We start from the raw sequence: 19,066 nt of genomic DNA, 5'->3' as shown, positions 1-19,066 counted from the left end.
CGTGTGAACAGTGAGGACATGTGACCTGTGAACAGTGAGGACATGTGACGTGTGAACACAGTGAGGACATGTGACGTGTGAACACAGTGAGGACATGTGACGTGTGAACACAGTGAGGACATGTGAGGTGTGAGCACAGTGAGGACATGTGAGGTGTGAGCACAGTGAGGACATGTGACGTGTGAACACAGTGAAGACATGTGACGTGTGAACACAGTGAGGACATGTGACGTGTGAACACAGTGAGGACATGTGACATGTGAACACAGTGAGGACATGTGACGTGTGAACACAGTGAGGACATGTGACGTGTGAACACAGTGGGTTTCTTCAGCTGTAAAGAACCAGGCTGTGCTATTTTCAGGAGGGTGTCTGCTACTGGGGGTCATCATGTTAGTCAAAATAAACTGGATTCAGACAAATACCATGTTTTTCTCATATACGGTCTCTAGACACTATTCATAAACACAGACAATATATGTTTATAATTATGGTGCATGCAATTATAGAAACATTATCATATATGTTTCCACATGACAATAAGAAAGGACCTATCTGGAGGCATGAAATGCCTAAATAGAGAAAGAGCGGTTAATAGGGAAGAAAGACAGAAGATAATAATTCTCTCATAGGCAGAGTCTATACTAATGTGCAGCTTGGCTCTGTGCAGGTGATCATGGCTCTAGTGAGTCTGTGTGTTTAGCAGACATGTCAGCTTCAAAGCACACCCCACCTGTTCTACATGGTTTCTGCCCTCCTCTCCCATAATTTTCCCTGAGCCTTGGTATGTGCGTGTGTGTGTGTGTGTGTGTGTGTGTGTGCGTGTGCGTGCGCGTGTGTGTGGGTGTGTGTGCGTGCGCGCACGTGTGCATGTGGGGGGTATGGGGGTGTGTTGTGCCTGTGCGTGTGTGTGTGCCCGCGCGTGCGTGTGTGCAGATGGCTCAATTACGGCTGCATGCTGACAGTTGCTTAGTCTCAGCACTTTGAGCAGTTCTGAGTGTCTGCATTAATTGCTACAAAAGGCAGTTTCTCCAAATGTATGGATGCAAGCATAAATATTTAAAGGATTTGCTGTAGGACAGCAGTGCAAAACAGCAGTAAGACTCCCCGGAAGGGCCTGTGCCTCCTAGCCATGGGCTCTGACCAAGTTTATAGAAATAGACTTTTGTTTCCTGTTTTAAGGCACAAAAATATGTCTTCTGTTCTCTCATGTGTACACACACAGACACAGACAGGCACACACACACACACACACACAATAAGCAGGAGGGCCATGTGGGAGAAGAGAGACCAGCAACAGTGATGTGGGGACAAGGAATGCTGATGGGCACACATATGAGTACAATAAACGACACACATGGATATCAAATACAATAAAAACAATTAGTTTGTGTGCTAACTTAAAATCAATAAAAAGTTGTCCTCTAAGAAAAGTAAAGAAACTTATATCTTATAATACAAAGTACAAATATAAATACATTTTAAATATGAAATAGGAACTGTAAGATTATTAAAAGAAAGCTTGGGAGATTTGTTTTGTTTTCTTTGAGACAGGGTTTTTCTGTATTGTTTTGAAGCATGTCCTGGAACTCACTCTGTAGACCAGGCTGGCCTTGAACTCACAGAGATCCACCTGTCCCAAGTAGTAGGATTAAAGGTGTGCACCACTACCACCTGGCCAAGCACATTTTTTTTTTTTTTTTGGTTTTTACGAGACAGGGTTTCTCTGTATTGTTTTGGAGGCTGTCAGTCCAGCCCGGGCTCGAACTCACAGAGATCCACCTGCCTCTGCCTCCCGAGTGCTGGGATTAAAGGCGTGCGCCACCACCGCCCAGCCAAGCACATTTTTAATAGAGTGGAATGTAACGTATCAACACAGAATAATCTTTGGATGTGTGCACATGAGCTAAGTGGGTTAGACATGGTGGCACACGGAGGAGAGAGCTAAGCAGGACGATTTCTGCAGTTAGGTGGTCACACGAAGTCTCAGGGTTATCGTGGCAACTTGCTCCACTGAAGCCTTGTTGCTCAATGGAGCCCAGAGGGGCAGCCCTGTGTTCCCCAGTTTCTGGAATACAGGGGCTCATGCGAGCTGGCCAGATGCCTGTCTGTGTTTTTGGCAGCCAGGGGCTCCCAGGAACCCAGCTTCTCTCTTTCCCACTTGTGGAACCCCAGACAATATACATAGCAGGGTCAGATGGAAAGGGCGTTTAGTGATCCATGCAGTTTTGTATTTCAAGTTCCCATAGTGTTGCCGTGGAAAAACGAAGGCATGGAAACACAGGGTCTTCCCACCCATCCACAGCTGTCAGCAGGTGTTGGAAATAACTCACCCTGCACCCTGCAGGCCTAGGGCAGCTGACCTGTGGCCAGATTTCCTGAATAATTCCACAAACTTGGCCTTCCCTGTCAAGCCCGGCAGGAGATTTAATAGTGCCCGCTGATTGACGCTGGCTGTTGTAATCGAATTCCCAGCCAAGGAGCAGCCAGTGTTGAGGAGGCTTCTTGATGTTCCCTGGTCTCCTAATAACATTGTCTCCTCCTCCCTCTCCATCCACCACAGGCCATTTGGTCAAATTAGAGCTTGAACTCAAAGAAACAGATGCCTTCCTTTAGATAAGATCCCAAACAATTCCCTTGTGGGAGGAAACGGGGTGGGCTTGTTCTCTTCTGTTCTTGGAGCAAAGGAGGCACCCTTGATATGTGGCTTGGATAAAACATGGGCAACTGGGAGGTGGCCCTCGTTCTTCCTTGCAGCTCCTCTCAAGGTGTCTTTATGGCATGCCTGAGCGCGGGGTGGGGGATGGGAGGTGTCTGGTCCTCATGATGAGTGGCTGAAAACTCCCCAAAGCATTGACACCAATCTGTGTGGCCTCAGGGCCCCTAGATTGGTCAACAGAGGTACAGGGCTGACCTGCCTCGACCTTCATCTTATAATTCTAAGTTGCTTTCTTAAAAAGATTTTAATTTCTCTATTATTATAACTAATCTCAACAATTCAAAAGGACTTGTGAAAAGAACCGTTCAGAGACCATCAGTATGCAGCTCACCGCTGTGTGCCAAATGATGCCCCCTCAAGATTCCTCACATCCCTGCAGTACATCAGAACGAGACTGTTGAGGGTAGGGGGTCTTTAAAGAAGCAGTCGAGCTAAACAAGCCTTAGGGTGAACCCTAATCCACTCTAACCAGTGACTTCACGAAAGGTGGGGACTCAGACATACAAAGATAGGCCAGGGACACAGGTCCAGGGGAGAGGCATGGCAGGACACAGCAAGATGACGTCCGGTTGCCCGTGAGTCAGGAGGAAGGGCGCAAGAGAATCTAACCCTTCAGCATGTTGGCTTTGGTCTTCCAGGGACCTGAGCTGTGAGAAATGAGCGTGTGTAAACAAAGCCACCTGGTCTGAGATGCGCCTGCTCACAGCTCAGCAGCGAATCGCCAACTGCCCCGATTCTCCCCCGTCGGAGCTTGGTCATGCTCGCTCTACCATCTGTTCAAACAGCTGTCTCCTTTCTGTTACTGTTTTGGTGGACTTTAAAGTGACTAGGAGACTCTGCCCGCTCTGAAGAGAAGCCTAGAGAAGGTAAATGTGTTTCAGAAAGCCAACCCGCCAACACATATGGTTGAGCCCTGGCTGTGCAGAGTCAGAAAGGCCGCCAAGACCAATAATCCAGGAATAATCGCAAAGTTTCACTGCAAAGACAGGATGTGGGCTGGAGAGATGGCTCAGCCAGTAAAGGCACTCGCTACCAAGCCCGACGTCTTGAGTTTAATGCCTGTGACCCACCCAGCAGAACAAGAGAACCAATTCCTGCATGTCATCTCTGACTTCCGCATGCATGTCACGGCACATAGGCACATGTGAACTTAAATAAGATAAATAACAAAACTCCAAAAGTGTAGGATTTTCCTATATTTAAACATAGATGCAACAATTATACACAGACACTGTATGTAGCAATTATATATATATTATAATATATAGTGAAAATAGGTGACCTATAAAGGAGGAGAACAGATTCTAGCGGGAGTGGGGGAAAGGTAAACAAGAGAAGTTAATGAGGGGAGAAAAGAATGTCTTCATGTCCTCTTGTGTGTAGAATATAAACATATATATAACTGTGTGGCAGGAATGCAGAAGGGGATTGCCTGCCAGGGGAGAATTGATGGAGAGGAAAGGGACAAATCAGAACGAGAGATGACGTTTGAGTGAGAATGCGATCATAGGAGGCCCATTATTTTATGCGCTAAACAAAAATAAAGTAAATGTAGACAGGTTTCTACATGGTAAACGGCCGTGTCCCCAGACGGAATTTTAGATATAGCCTCTGGCTTCCCTAGGTTTCTGTTCTCTGGGTGGTATTGGACACTGTGCCCTCAGTCTGACAGGCCAGTCATGGCTACAGAGACCTTGTCTAAAGAAAAGAAAAATCCAGGACTGGAGAGATGGCTCAGAGGTTAGGAACACTAGCGGGTTTTCCTAAGGTCCTGAGTTCAATCCCAGCAATCATGTGATGGCCCACAACTGTCTGTAATGAGGTCTGGTGCCCTCTTCTGGCCTGCAGTCATACATGGAGTCAGAACACTGTATACATAATCCATAATAAACACTTAAAAAAAAAAAAAGAAAAATCCCAATCACAGTTCAGCATCCCCAGTGGGGGAAGACTCAGCCCCAGGAGACACTTGGGCTGTGGGCCCTCTCCATGCTGTGGCTCCACCCTCCCCTCAGATGGAATCCCCTGCACTCAAGACTATTGGCAGGAAGGGTCCCGTGCCCCAGTTCTCAGGGATTGCCCTGGCCTGTGGAGTGCTGAACTCTTTGAGGGAGGGGGGGTTAGCCAGCTGGGTAGGGAGTGGTCAGAGTGGGGGAAGCTGCTGGCTCCGCTCAAGTACTGAGAAGAACAGGGAGGGTGCAGGTGGCTGGGTCGGGTGAGCTTGGCCCAGGTGGCTGTGGGGGCCACCTCTTCACAGGGCTGTGTGTAAGATCCCTTTGAACTCCATTTCCAAGTCTGTTCTAGCTGTGGAGCTCAGACCTGTTAACATGATTCTGCCAAAAGTAATTTTCCCTTCTCAACATGGAGACGGTGAGCCAAGAGCACTAACGGCAAACGATGTGGAAAGTGCCAATCCACCATCGCCATTATTTCAGGGTTCAAAGCTTGCCATGCCTAGGTGTTCAATTAAGTATTTGTGGACTCCAGTAGAATGTTCAGTAGGCCTGTTCCAAAAGCAGTGGTTCTGGAGGCAACATGTAGTAGAACTTAAGGCTGTGAGCAATGTTGTTAAGACTAGCCCCGTGAGAGACAAAGTTCTAGATCAACTCCAGTACAAGGAAAAGTGGGGACTTAAAGGGGCCAGTTGGATGAGTGGATGGAAACGTACTGGGTAGGGGGATTCTGCCAAAACCAGCTCACAAGATTTTTGTTAAAAGCAGGCCAGAGTCATTCAATGTCAAGACTCAAGCTGATGTCAAGAATGAGAAATTCCTTTAGGTTGATTAGTTGGGGTGGGTGCAGGGTAGCTACAACTGTAAGAATGGATGCAGGGGCCCAAGTTCAAGCTGGAGTCCTAGTCAAGAGGAGAGAGGGCAGCATGACTGAAGTCTGGTCAAGGGGAGGGGCAGTCTTTGTCAATGGACTTCTTCAGCTACGCTGCCCACAAAGGTCTGGAGATGGGACAACAGAGTTCAAGTGTCCTACGGCTGGTGGGATCCTGAGCTCTGCTCCCAACCGTGTAGACTTCTGAAAAGTATGGTGTGTGTGTGTGTGTGTGTGTGTGTGTGTGCGCGCGTGTGCACATGCATATATACACATGCATGCTCACTCATGCATGTGTGTGGCATGCATTCAAAGGTCAACTTGCAGGGTTGGTTCTCTCCTTCCACCATGTGGTGCCCTGGGACTGAACTCAGGTCAGGGTTGATGACACGTGCCTTAACTCTTTGAGCCATCCCAATGACTCTTTCCTCGAATTCTGAAATACGTTCTCACTGTTAGCCCAAGCTGACCCAGAATTTACAACGCCCTGTCTCTGGAGCGCCAGGATTGCAGGGTCATGGTTGTTCACCACCAAGTCTTGCTCGAGTATGGACATGTTTTCCTCGCATGAGAACTCTGGGTCCCTGGGGTCCGGTGCTGGAACTGGTTTGGCCACAGATATCTATCTATGCAGCAGTGGCAGGTGAGCCCGGGGAGGCAGATGTTGTGACAGAATTCATTTTGGCTGTGATTTGCAATGACAGGCCCCTGTGCTGCAGTAGGGACTGGAAGTTCTGGAATGGTGCCCAGGGAGGCACTATTCCAGAAGTGGTCCTCTGGCCTGGGTGATAAATCCCAGAGCCACAATTAAGACAAAGCACTGTGAATGTGACACCTGTTGACAGTGGCAGGATGGCCCGAAATTGATTATGAATGAAATTTTGCAGGCAGCTCATCAGTAGTAAGCTGGGCCTGGGCCCAGGAATAGAGGTGAAGCTAAGGACAAGGCTTGATACCTTGACTAGAGGGACGAGGGATGCACCTCCCTGTAGTCAGGGCCCTACAGAGGATCTGTGTGCAGGAAGCATGGCCTCTGTGGAGAAGTGGGAGACAGCTCAGAGCACACCTGGCCGGTGCCCTTTCATACGCAGGGGAGAGAAGCCATCCAACCCCAACAGCAATTTCCTGCCAGGGATAAGGACCAGGGATCCTACGTCCCAGGCTGGCTGGAGCTAGGGGAGTGGCAGGAAGGTGGTCCCAGGACGAAGAGAGCAGGTTAAAGTTGGAAATGGGGTGAGACAGACGGAAAAGAGCAGCCGAGGGAAACACAGAAAGACGCAGGACGCAGCCTGTTATTAAGAACAATAGGAATTCAGAGCTCATGGCCCAGCGACTTTCACAGGAGTCACATGAGGCCGCTGAGCTGGTTATTGTTGAGGGCTGAAGACAAGGCACATCTTGCAGAGGACCCGGGTCCTGTTCCCCGCACCCACATGGTGGTTCACAACCATCCATAACTCCAATTCTAGGAGTTCCAGTGGCCCTTCTTACCTCTGAGGGCACCAAGCACACACGTGGTGTACACAAACTTATGCAGGCAAAACATTCACACATAGAATAAAACGAATAAACCTCTTTTTAAAAAGCCTGATGCTACATGGTATTTAAAAAAACAATGGTTTTACTGTGGAAATGGGAAACTTCCCAGGGTTCGTGACATAATGCTTGGGGGAGGAAAATGAAGCTCTGACCAGATGTGCGGCACACGCTTGTGATCCCAGGACAGATGTGCGGTACAGGCCTGTGGTCCCAGGACAGATGTGCGGTACAGGCCTGTGGTCCCAGGACAGGAGAGTCACTGTACGCTGAAACTGCACTGTGCAATCCTAGGATAGCTTGGGTTACAGAATGAGACCTCTCCAAAAAAGATGAATAGGAGGAAACAGAATAGGAACAGGAGGAAGAAAGGGGACAACATGGGGACTGTCTTAGTTACTTTTCTGTTACTGTGACAGAACACCATGACCAAGGCAACTAGTAGAAGACAGCGTTTAGTTGTCCGATGGCTTCAGAGGGTTCGTTAGATCCCTGACGGTAGAAAGAAGGCGGGGTGGCGGGAAGAACCACGAGCACACACCTGGTTGGGGAAGCACGAGGCAGAGAACAGTGACAGTCTTTGGAAACCTCAAAGCCTGCCCCCCAGTGACACACCTCCCTCCAACAAAGCCACACCTCCTAATCCTTCCAAAGCAGCCCGGACCAAGAATTCAAGCAGATGAGCTTCTTGCTGAAACCATCACAGGGACTGTGACCGCAACGCCGGGGCTGGGGAGATGATGCAGGTGACATTGTTCAACTGTTGGGCCTCTAAAGTGAGTGCTCCCTGCCCTTGATGCTGCTTGCTTCGATGTCTTAGACCTCGTTCCCAGAGGAACTGGGTCTGAGCCTTCCTCCTCCCCCTCCTCCCCTACTTTGTGCCAGAAAAAAATCTCTGCTTTTAAGGCTCGGCTCAAAGCCACCTCTTCCAGGAAGCCCTGCTAACTACTCATTTCATTCTCTCTCCATCAACTATCTCTTCCTCCTGCAGATTTCTCCAGACATCCCTCCCTGTGTTCCACTCTTTCACCCTGAAAAGGTTATCCAAAAGCCCCAGCCCGAATCCTCCCAACGGAGTAGCAAAGTACGTATGCAGCACCCACTTTACAGGTGGAAAAGCTGAGACTCCGAATAGAGTCTTCCTCATGGGCACATGGCTGTCAGGTGGCAGGACAGGACCTGAGCCATGCTTGCCTGATGCCAGAATTGGTGCTGTTTCTGCAACATTGAACAGCACGTGGCTGAGGCTGGAAATCAAGCCTGGTCGTTGTACAACCACACACTCCCCTCTTCCCGTGTTCCTAGTGGATGATGCATACGATGGGTAGACACTGTCCTTTCATGTGATAGTATAGTGCTAGGGTCAGCAGACTACAGCCAGGGCCCAAGTCCAGCATGCCTCCTATGTTTTTATAAATAACGGTTTTTTCCCAGGATTTGGTTACACTCATATCTTTACATATTGCCCATGACTGCTTTTATGTATAATGGCAAAGTTGTTTGCCACAAAGACCATGTCTCCCTGGAATCCTAAAACATTTAATGTCAGCTGTTTGTGGAAAGAGTTGACTGCTTTTGTTATAAAGCTCATCACTAAGATGCCTAAGTTAGCATTTTACAAAGTACCAATAACCTTATCTGTCGTGCCTTAGAATACTATGTATGTTCATGCTCTGGACACATAATAAAGTGTCAGGTAGCGTATTTCACTGTGTATCTGGGCACATAATAAAGTATCAGGTAGCGTGTTTCAGTGTGTATCTGGCATGGGCCACTTTATTATTTTGTAGACAAGGTTCCTATAAAAAGGTTTGAGGCTGGGGATGTAGCTCAGTGGTAGACTACGTGCTTAGCAAGCATGAAGTCCTAGTTTTCAACCCTCATGGTCTTTGAAAAAATACATATATGTGTGTGTATGTATATATTCAAATATATATATTTACATATATAGAAGACTACATAGCAAGATTGTGTGTGTGTGTGTGTGTGTGTGTGTGATATATCCATGGTTTGTGTTTTGTGATTTTGGAGTGTGACTTTATTGACAACACCTTGCCAGGCATAGCAAACCCCGAGCCACAGGTCTTCCCTGAAGCAGGAGAGGGCAGTCGTCTCCCTGGACACCCTCTGTGGAGTGCGGAGAGGGCAGTCGTCTCCCTGGACACCCTCTGTGGAGTGCGGAGAGGGCAGTCGTCTCCCTGGACACCCTCTGTGGAGTGTGGAGAGGGCAGTCGTCTCCCTGGACACCCTCTGTGGAGTGCGGAGAGGGCAGTCTCTCTCCCTGGACACCCTCTGTGGAGTGCGGAGAGGGCAGTCGTCTCCCTGGACACCCTCTGTGGAGTGCGGAGAGGGCAGTCTCTCTCCCTGGACACCCTCTGTGGAGTGTGGAGAGGGCAGTCTCTCTCCCTGGACACCCTCTGTGGAGTGCGGAGAGGGCAGTCGTCTCCCTGGACACCCTCTGTGGAGTGTGGAGAGGGCAGTCTCTCTCCCTGGACACCCTCTGTGGAGTGCGACTCTGATGCGTGCCAGAGCAGCACAGATGAGGCAGTTTTGAGGCGAATGAAAAGCTGCCTGGCTGACAGGCTGTGTTGTTTCCTCTTAGCGGTGTATGAGGTGATCAGTGCCCTGAGCTCCCAAACTCATATCCTCCCGGGGCAGAGGGTGCTGTGTCTCCGTGGCCTGCCCCACAGAAGCATCTTTGAGGAGGTAGAGAAGGACGGCTGACCCATCCCTGCTCCCCGGAGCTCAGCACTGGCCCCTGCGAGCCTGGCATCTGGGGCAGAAGCAACATCAAAGCCGGGATTGGCCGACTCCCACCACGAATGCCAAGCAGGCCAGGCGAGGGCAGCGTGGGGGCGTGACAAATCTCAGCCTGCCTCTAACTTGTGTTCCCTGTCAGTCTGCCCTGGCCTTGCCTCGCGATGACGGGCCCGCCACTCAGCCTCACTCATCTCCTCACCATTTCAGGACTTCTCTGTCACTCAGTTGGCTACCTGGGTAAGTGTGTGTGTGTGTGTGTGTGTGTGTGTGTGTGTGTGTGTGTGTGTGTGTGTGTTAGAGAGAAAAGGGAGAGGGAGGGAGAGAGAGTATGTGCATGCAGTTTTTTAAAAAAGACTTACACAGTAAGCTTGTCCTGGGAGCATTAGCGGACTTTAAATTTGAAATTCCTCAGCCAGTGTTAGGATTGCAGGGTAAAGGGGTGTCATGGAGTCAGTGGGGGCCTTGCATATGTGTGTGAATTTGTTTGTTGTCCCTCTCGTGACCTTGACTCCAGGGTGGCTGGCAGCTGTTGTCCCCTTGACTTTGGAGTAAAAGCGTGTTCTGTGGGCCATGACCCCCCCCCCTCACATTAGGTGGCTGGGATGCTCGCCACCATTCCAGGCCAACTGGCTTAGCTGATGTGGCTCACAGGCAGCAGCCACCAAAGCACTTCCTCTGCAGCCATGTCCTCACCTGCTGCCTACGCTGGCGCACATCTCCCCGGCGGCCTCCCAAAGGATTTCAAAATGCTTTCACCGTTTGGATAAGAGTTTGTTTTGCAAAGGCAGTATGGTCTGTGCATGGGGCCGAAGGAAAGTCCTTGGAGTCAGGCTTTCCTGGAATACGTGAATTGTAGACAACGCTGGGCAAATTGCAGCTAGCGTGTGGATGTTGTTGTTGCTGGACCTTCCAGCCTACCGTGGGTGCACCCAGTGACAACAGGGACTGTCCCTTTCACCTTGCCCTTTCTGCCGTTCCCTTCTGTCACCACTCCAACCGGTGGATGCAGTGAAAACCTAGGCTACCACCTTATGCACGGCAGGTGCGGAGTCGCTGGCATCTGGCTGCACTTGGCACCTTCCGACCTGCTAAGGCAGGATGCCTTCTTTTACAGCTGCTTCCTTTGGAGGCTTTAATGACACAGTGGCTTGCCCTGAGGGGTGCTGTTTGGTGTAGGAGGTTGAAATAGGAGCAGCTGTCTTGGTGGCCTTACTTGATGGTCTGAGCTTGTCTTGCGTGTAGGAAAATGAAGATAGACCTGGTGGTGATCCTGGTGTCACACTTACCTTAAGAACTGCCTTTGTACGTCAAACTCTTGGTGGTACAGAGGAGGGAGCTCAGTCCTTGGGCTGAGTAAGTGAGTTGCTCTGTATCACGTGGTCACATGCCCCCCCCCCCCCAGATGCACACTCCTGGAGTCAAGTGCCTGAATTTCCAAGAGCCCAGGGGTATAGATAACTTTCCAAGAATGTATCTCATTTGCTCAAAATAAAGCATGGAAAGGGATCCTTTCCAATGAGAAGGAAAACCAAACACTGCTGAAACCTTCATTGGACAATTGCCTCTACTTTGGCAGTACCATACCCACAGATGATACAGCATTGGTGTCTTTAAGTGAGGGCTGGTGGCCTTGGAGTCCCTTGGTAGTTGACATTGCCAAGGCGGCTGCCTGGGGCTGAGCTATACATGGTGCACCCCGGTCACAAAAGGCACCATGTAATACACACACACAACACACATACACTCCAGTTCATGGCGTTAGCACCTGCCTTCTGGGGCTCTTCCAGGCTGGTCCCTGAGCTTAGGTACCATCCCAGCAGAGACAGCACAGGCCTGGGAGACCCACAGGCCACTCAGCACCAAAATAGACATTGGAAGCCCTGGCTTAGCTGATGGGGGGGTGGTGCTGCTCCCAAACTCATCCACCTGATGGAAATACTCAGTGCTGGAATGAGCCGTAAATAAGCCAGACTGTGCTAAAAACAGACATCTCCTGGAGTTGGGGGAGGGGCAGAAATCCAAGCCCCCCACCTGCTGGGATGAAGTAGGTCAAGGGGGAGAATGGGGAGGGTGGGGGTAAGTGTTACAGGCAGACGCCTTGGCAGCAAAAGCAGCTGATAATTTATGTTCACTGAAGATGCCTCCAGTTTCCAGGAAGAAGTTAGAGGAGCGATCCATTGCCTTGAGACACCCAAGCTCTTCCCTGAAGGGGCTCCCAGGGTGCCAGACAGGCCCCACTGGAAACCATATATGGACTGGAAAATCAAAGGCAGGGTGCAAATTAGGCACATGGTCCGCCAGGCCCCCAGGTGTTCTTTCCGGGAGGGGCCATCTGGAGAACTCAGCCTTGGATCTTTGCTGTCTACTGAGGCCATAGGAAGACGAAGGGAAACGATCTGGAGGGGGCTTTAACAGGTTTCTGAGGCTAGTGTGTACCTGCCGCCCTCTTCGCTAGCCCAAGGTAGCCTGGAGAAGCCAAAGCTGTCTACTCCTGGCTTCTTGCACTGGTGGCAGAGGAAAGCTTGAAAACATAACTATCATTTTCTACCAAGAAAGAGAACAGTGGGGGGGGGCAGCTGGAGGATGACTCTGTAGTTGAGAGCACTGGCTGCTCTTCCAAGTGACCAGGGTTCAAATCCCAGGAACCACATGGCGGGTGTTACCCCAGCTCCAGGAGATGCCCTCTCCTGGCTGTCTCAGACACACCAGGAAAGACATACACGCAGGCCAAGCATCCGTACACATGAATTAGCATTTACAAGAGAGAACAGTGACCACAACGGCTGGAGCTGCCCAGGCCAGGAACACACAGCATCCCCTGCGGCACATGATTCCATAGATTCAACCTCAGACAGCCCCACTCTGTGACCGTGGTGGATCAGGACAAAAGCAAGAATATCCCCAAGTCATAACCAAACACAGACAAAAGCCAAGGCTATCCCTCCATAAGATGACCATTCTTGTATGTAATCGGCTTGTGTTTGTCTCCACTCCCAGAGAAGAACTAAGCCTGCTGATAGCCCACTCCGGTCGGTAGCTGCTGCTCCAAAGCAAGGCTAGACCTTTGCATCTGTCTCCCACAAGGAGCCAGGGTCCGAGAACAAGTTTCTCTCAGTGCCTCCTGGTTCTTCCCGTGTGCTCCCCTTTCTTGCCATGAACCAACAAACCCAATTAGGTTCCTCTTCGGCCGTGTTTCTGGCGGTCTTTGGTTGGAAGGCATTGATACAGTGGTCTCAAGCAGCGTTACGGGGGGGGGGGGGCTGCCTCCTTCCTGGGTCCCAGTCTTAATTTCTGCCCATTTGGAGTCAGAGTTCAGAAGAGCAGTCTCTGGTATGGGTTCCACTGCTGCCTTGCTGTTTGAACCTATGCTGCCTGACTCACTCATGACCAGTGGGTGGGAATGACGACGGCAGGGTTGGTGGTGTTTAGCTCGTGGTCGCTCTGCAGATTTGACATATTTGTGTACATCTCGCACGTAGTTAGCACCTGACACTAAATTGTTAATTCGGCGACCATTTATCGAGGTCTAGTGTCTACCAGGTTTGGAAACTGGCCCTTGCCCCCCTTCTCAGGAAGCACAGATCGTGCTGGGAGAAAGAAGGGAATAGTTTTAGCTCAAGGAGAAGCACGGGCACGGGGATAAACCCCCAGAAAAGAGTAGCCAGGCCCCTGACGCTCGGTGTGAAGGAAAGCTTCCTACTGATGAGATTCAACCCGGAGCTCAGTGCTGAGAGGCATGGGAAGGCCCACCTGGGCTTGTTTTGTGAGGTCAGGCATCCAAGCAAGACAGGGAGGTTGAGATGCCAGGAAAACCAGGAACTGAAAAACATGGCTTCCTGCTGCTTCAGACAGTCCAGTGCACCCGCCTTCTATGTTAACTCCTGGAAGTCTCTGAGCTGCAGTGCTTGTCTATGTCCTGCTCTGACAGAAAGCACCAAGCAAGTTTCCAGAGAAGACATGAGCCTCCATTCCCACCTGCTAGCATGTAATGACGGTTCGGCCGTCCCCCATCCTCTCCACACGGTCCTTTTCACTGGAGCCATTCCGGTGTGTGAGCACCAGCATGATCCCATGTTTATCTGTGATGCTCAGCAGAACGGATAAGCTCATTATGGTCTAGCCGCAGGGCAGAACGCTGACAGCCTGCTCCACTCCCCCAGACACTGCGCCGAGTAAGAGAAAGACAAACAGAGGAATTCACACTGTAAGATTCATTTTGCTTAAAATGCAAACATCTTCATGATGTGTCCCGGTGCTAAGATCCGGGGGGTGTAGGGAAGCCCAGAGGCTGGCATTCACAGGCCTCTGCTGCCAGCTTTGTGGAACTCGATCGTGCTGTACTGCAGGATCTGTCTTGTTGCATGCTATGACACTAACCCTGTGCTAAGGCCAAACATAGATAAGCCTCTGTAGAAACCAAGGTATAGAAGACCAGTAGCCTATTTGCCTCCTTATGCTGGGGTTTGGTCACCTATATGGAGACATTTAGGTGGGACTCACGTGGGATGGAGCACCCAAGTGAGTGTTTAGAGTCTGTTTCAAACGACGGCTCTGAGCACATTGGAGTCAGCGCCACCGTGTCCGTGGTGACATCTCTGTCTAAAACATTTCCTCTTGAGACAGCATCACAGGTGTCCACAAGCACTGCCGAGCTGTGAGCCACATTAGGGTCTGTCTAAACTTTGCATTCCTTGTCACACCTACGAAGCTTGTCTCTGAAGGAGAAAAGGACACACACGCACACAGGCATGCATGCACGCACACGCACACACACATGCACACACACGCACACACACATGCATGCAGGCACGCATGCACACACACAGCAGTGTCTGTGCCACCCCCATCCATCAGAGACAAAGAGAAGGTCTGGGTCAGGCAGCAAACAGGGTCCTGAGTACTCACAACTCAAACAGAAACTGCATTTGAAAATCCGAGGTGAGCAAGTGTACCCTGGGCATGGTGGGCACGACACAGGTCATCACCCTAGCCCTAACCCCCCAATCCCACTCCCCACCCCCACCCTCCCGCCTCCCCCACCGCCCCCTCCCCACCCCACCCTGTGCTAAAGAGCAGCAGTTTTCTCTGAACAGCCCTTCCTGGCCTGGGTCAGAAGAAGCGGGGCAGCCACAGAGCCTGCTGCCTGCTGACCCCGCCGCCTCCCCCGCTGTTCCCGCCACCGTTCTTCAGAGGCAGCAGAAGCCCGGTGAGTGCTCTGGACTTCGGTGAGTGAAAATCTCCAGGCTCCTCCGTGTCAGCTCAATACCTGGCTAACAGGGCCACTCCAGAGTCTCGTTTGAGAGAGGCAGCTGCCCCTTCCCTCAGGGGCCAGGAGGGGGCGTTTCGCCAATTTCTCCACATCTGCTTTCCTGCCGGCTCAATGCTGTGAAGGACAGAGTTTTTTTCTTGCCTGAGAGGTAGAAGTAGCAAAATGCCTCATCTTTTTGAGAACACTAGGGTGCATTCATGGCTCCCATAGATAGATGTTCAGATGCAGGGCCCCCATTTCCTTTTATAAATAAAGTGTTTATGAAATTGGGATGGGGCAAGAATGGGATATGGAGAGAGACAGAGAAGCAGGGTAGAGAGAGGTTACAGGATAGGTATCAAATGCAGTTTCTATTAAAAAAATAGGAAAAAAAAAGAGTTCAGAGGCTCCCACAGCGTCGAGTCCAGGGAGGCATCTCTGTCACTGGTCTGACCTCTAACCCATTGCTTTATTATGAAGCTTCTCTCTCCAGACATGAAGAATCTTCTGGAACTTGAGGCCTCACCATCACCCTGCATTCAAGGCTCACTTGGCTCTCCTGGGCCCCCTGGACCCCAGGTGGGTGCACCCTCCCAGACCCCTCCTGTGTCTTCCCGTAGACAAAGAAGCCTAGTGGTCAGCACCTCATGGCTCCAGACCTATGGCATGCCGTGTGCTGGGGTTTCTTCTGTAGCTCCTCTCCAGCTAGCTCCAGAGTCCGAAGAGTGTCTGGGTGAATCGGGCCTCACCCCTGCAGCCCTTGTCATGATAGATTTGAGGGTCTCATATAGAATGCTGCCCGTACAGTAGTGGCTGTTGTCACTATCACCAAATGCAGACGTGACGGTCAATCCACTCCACCCTGGGACCTAAAAGTGCTCATGCTCAGTGCAGGAACATGGCGGTCAGAGGGACCCGAGCTTTCCCGAGTCTGAACCGCTGCAAGCAGCCCCCACCCAAGGCAGAAGAGAAGAGTGAGGAACAAGCAAGTTGCTAGAGAAAGAACTTTCTAGACAAACAGGAGTGCACTCCAGAGCCCCCCACCCTGGGGCTGGCCTGCTGCCAAGAGGAATTTTGCAGCTGCCCCGAGGCTCTGGTCCCCCAAGGGGGAGGTGCAAGCACACAGGTTCTGAGTGCTGGCCTGGGCGGGAGGCACAGACATCACGACTCGGCCATGTGAACCTCCTAGTGTTAGGGGACTAGAGGCCAAACCTCCCAACCTGGACGTCCCAAGAGTGGACCCCGCCTTGGACTGCTCCATCAGCTCACACGCCCTCCACCTTCGAGCACGGTGTCTGCCTGTCTTCCTCACACCCCAAGCTCACCTCAGCCTCCGTCTGTGCACTCAGGGCCCTGCCTGGTTTTCACAGCTCCTCCTGGTCCCTCGGAGGTTGGCTTTCATGGTACCTCCTTAGGGATGCCTTTCTCAGCCAAGCATGGTGACACAGAGCTCTAATTCCAGCCCTCGGAGGAGGCTGAGGCAGGAGGATTACCAGTTTGAGACCAGACTGAACTAAATAGTGAGTTGCAGGACTGCTTGGGCTACAGAATGAAAACATCTCAGGGGGTGGTAGGGAGGGAAGGAGAGGCGTGGAGAGGGAAGCTTTCGGCAATTACCAAACCTAAAAACCACAGCATTGCATCCGGCCCCTATCTGGTTTTCTACCTACGGTTTTACTCTCTGAGACCGTTTTCAGGCTATCAGGGCAGAGCTGAGGACCCTGCAAGCCTAGGAGAATTACTCTCTGGCTTTGCAGAGGAAACGTTACTGACCCCGTGTCTGCAGGGACAGGGATAATGTTCACAGTTTATCCCACCTGTGGGCTACATAGCTAGCCTGTCCTCCATTTACATTTATTGACCCAGGCATGGTGACAGGTTTATTACCCCAGCACTTGGGAGGCTGGGGCAGGAGTTTAAGCCTAGCCTAGGCTGCATAGTAAGCAGAATAAATAAGGAAACAATAAAAGCATCTGAAGAATGGTATAGTGAAAATGACTTCATAACAGGGCTGGAAGTCTGCAGAAAGGCCAGGTGAGGCTCCTGTAAGGTAACTCTTACATCCCTCCTCGGCACTCTCCTCTGCCGGGTCCTGATACCCCAGCAGAGTGTATGGAAAGAGGACCAGCCTGTGCTCATGTCAGAACAGCAGCCACAGCCACACCCATGTGTCTGTGAACCCCGGCAACTGAGTCACATGGAGGGGAGGGGAGGCTGCCCCCTCGTTCGGTCAGAGTTGGTTGGTGGGTGCCAAGCTCAACAATCTTGTAGATTATTCTAACCATTTCAAGAAATGGAAGGCTTGGCAGAGTGAAGAACTCCACTTCCCCAAACAGACGGCAGATAAACCGAAGGTGGTGTCTCCCAATTTTATCTTCACAAGATGGCCCACCGGGAACTTCGAATGCTTATTCCTGACACTTATTTTCTGTCTCAGCGGGGGAGGGGGGATCCCTGAGGCTGAGGAGTACCCCTGTCTCAGCAGGGGGGCTTCTTCAAGACTCTGTTGTTGATCTTGCCAACCACAGAAGGATTCTTAAAAAGCAAAATCCAGAGAAAGCTCAGGAGGAAGAGGGACAGAGGGGAGAGTGGGCTGCAGGATTGAAGGTTTCTGCAGGGCTGCCTGGAGCCCCCATGCTGAGTCTGAGTGATCTGTAAAGAAAGGCCCAGTGTCACAGACCCCTGCACAGACCCTCCCCGTGGTCTCGCCTTAATTGGGTATATGTCTTCTTCACTTCTTTCTTATCTCCATTGTGTAGGGTCCACCGGGGCTCCCTGGCAAGACAGGAGCGAAGGGAGAAAAGGTATGAGCCTCTGCGTTCTTAGTCCGCCTCTCCTTGGTCAGTACAGCTTGCTTTATGGGGGTGCCACTGAGAATGTTCTGGTTGAGATATCAAAATCTGCTCTTAGCAGATGAGGAGGGCTCCCTGATGAATGGCGGCAGCTGTAGTAGTAGGGAGTGCTATTGCTGTGTGTGCTCTGGGCCATTGGCGTGGCGGGCGCGCTATAACTGGTCGAGCGACCAGCTGACTGACTGAGCCACAGCCACGCCCTACTAAGCGTTCTGAATCCAGAGTGTCACTTCCAAACAACCTTTGTTTGTCTGTCTTCTCTCTGCACAGGGGGATCTTGGCCGCCCAGGAAGGAAGGTATGACCCCTGCTGCTCTGTGCTGCATGAGTGCATGTGTGTTCAGTGGCCGCCAGTACCTGGTGGCGTGCTGAGGCTGCCGTCCCTCGGAGGGTGTCAGATGCTTGCCTTTTCTGGAGCCTGTGGCGGCTAGGCTCTGACAAACCCAGAGGCTCCTGGGCCTGTCCACACCTCCCTAGCCTCACCCTGCCACCTAGCAGAGAACTCTCCAAGCCCCCAAACAGTGACACAAAATGATCTTCACTACTTAATTAGACTGGATTAAAGTGCTTGAGCAGACTGGAACAGGCCGCTTTGCTTGGGAAGTTACTGTGGCTCAGAGCGAACCAGCCGTGTGCCGTCATCAGAGCCAGAGAAGGAACCCGCAGGGGATGTCGCTGGGGTCAGTGGGTGCTGGGACTTAAGTTCTAGGTCTTGACTGTGGTTGAAGGAAGAGCAAATCCAGCCGAAAAGATGACAGTGGCATGTTTAATATCAATATCAACAGAAGCCATAAGCAGACTTTCACAAGGCACAAATATCAAGGGCAGCCACAGATGAGTGTTGAATGCTGACCTGCAGAGAATCCTGTTGTGAACCCATGCTCAGGTGCATCAAGGTCTGTGTTGCTTAGTAATGTCTGCCACGGACACGGAGAAAGCCGAATGTACGCGCCGGCATCGGGCATCACTGAACTCTTGGCTGAACCTTTTGCATCCCTAGCTAACTGTGGAGTGAGCCACGGAGTGAGGAGCTGAAGTCTAAGCTCTCACCCTCTTTCACAAGGGCTGCTCCTCCGTAACCCGGAGAGCTGAGGTGGGGCTCTCTGGAACCAGAGACTCATTCACTTGG

At 51.2% G+C, this 19,066-nt stretch overlaps 1 protein-coding gene across 3 annotated transcripts in view; it reads left to right on the top strand.

Moving 5' to 3' along the window:
- Colq (collagen like tail subunit of asymmetric acetylcholinesterase) overlaps positions 1-19,066 on the top strand; it is a 55,153-nt gene that overhangs the window by 9,315 nt on the left and 26,772 nt on the right. The window contains exons 1-5 of one of the 3 annotated variants that reach the window (XM_005077665.4): positions 9,543-10,075; positions 14,932-15,044; positions 15,567-15,665; positions 17,846-17,890; positions 18,209-18,235. In XM_005077665.4, coding sequence (XP_005077722.1) covers positions 10,000-10,075; positions 14,932-15,044; positions 15,567-15,665; positions 17,846-17,890; positions 18,209-18,235 — 360 coding nt within the window. In that variant the 5' untranslated portion in view covers positions 9,543-9,999. Of the gene's footprint in view, positions 1-9,542; positions 10,076-14,917; positions 15,045-15,566; positions 15,666-17,845; positions 17,891-18,208; positions 18,236-19,066 lie in introns of those variants that run through there. The other 2 variants (XM_040747745.1, XM_005077664.4) reach the window with 2 other exon arrangements.

Source organism: Mesocricetus auratus, unplaced genomic scaffold (genome assembly GCF_017639785.1).
Source record: "Mesocricetus auratus isolate SY011 unplaced genomic scaffold, BCM_Maur_2.0 Super-Scaffold_100006, whole genome shotgun sequence".
Lineage (NCBI taxonomy): Eukaryota > Metazoa > Chordata > Mammalia > Rodentia > Cricetidae > Mesocricetus > Mesocricetus auratus.
The sequence above is the reverse complement of the archived record's forward strand: the minus strand, read 5'-3'. Positions and strand labels throughout refer to the sequence as shown.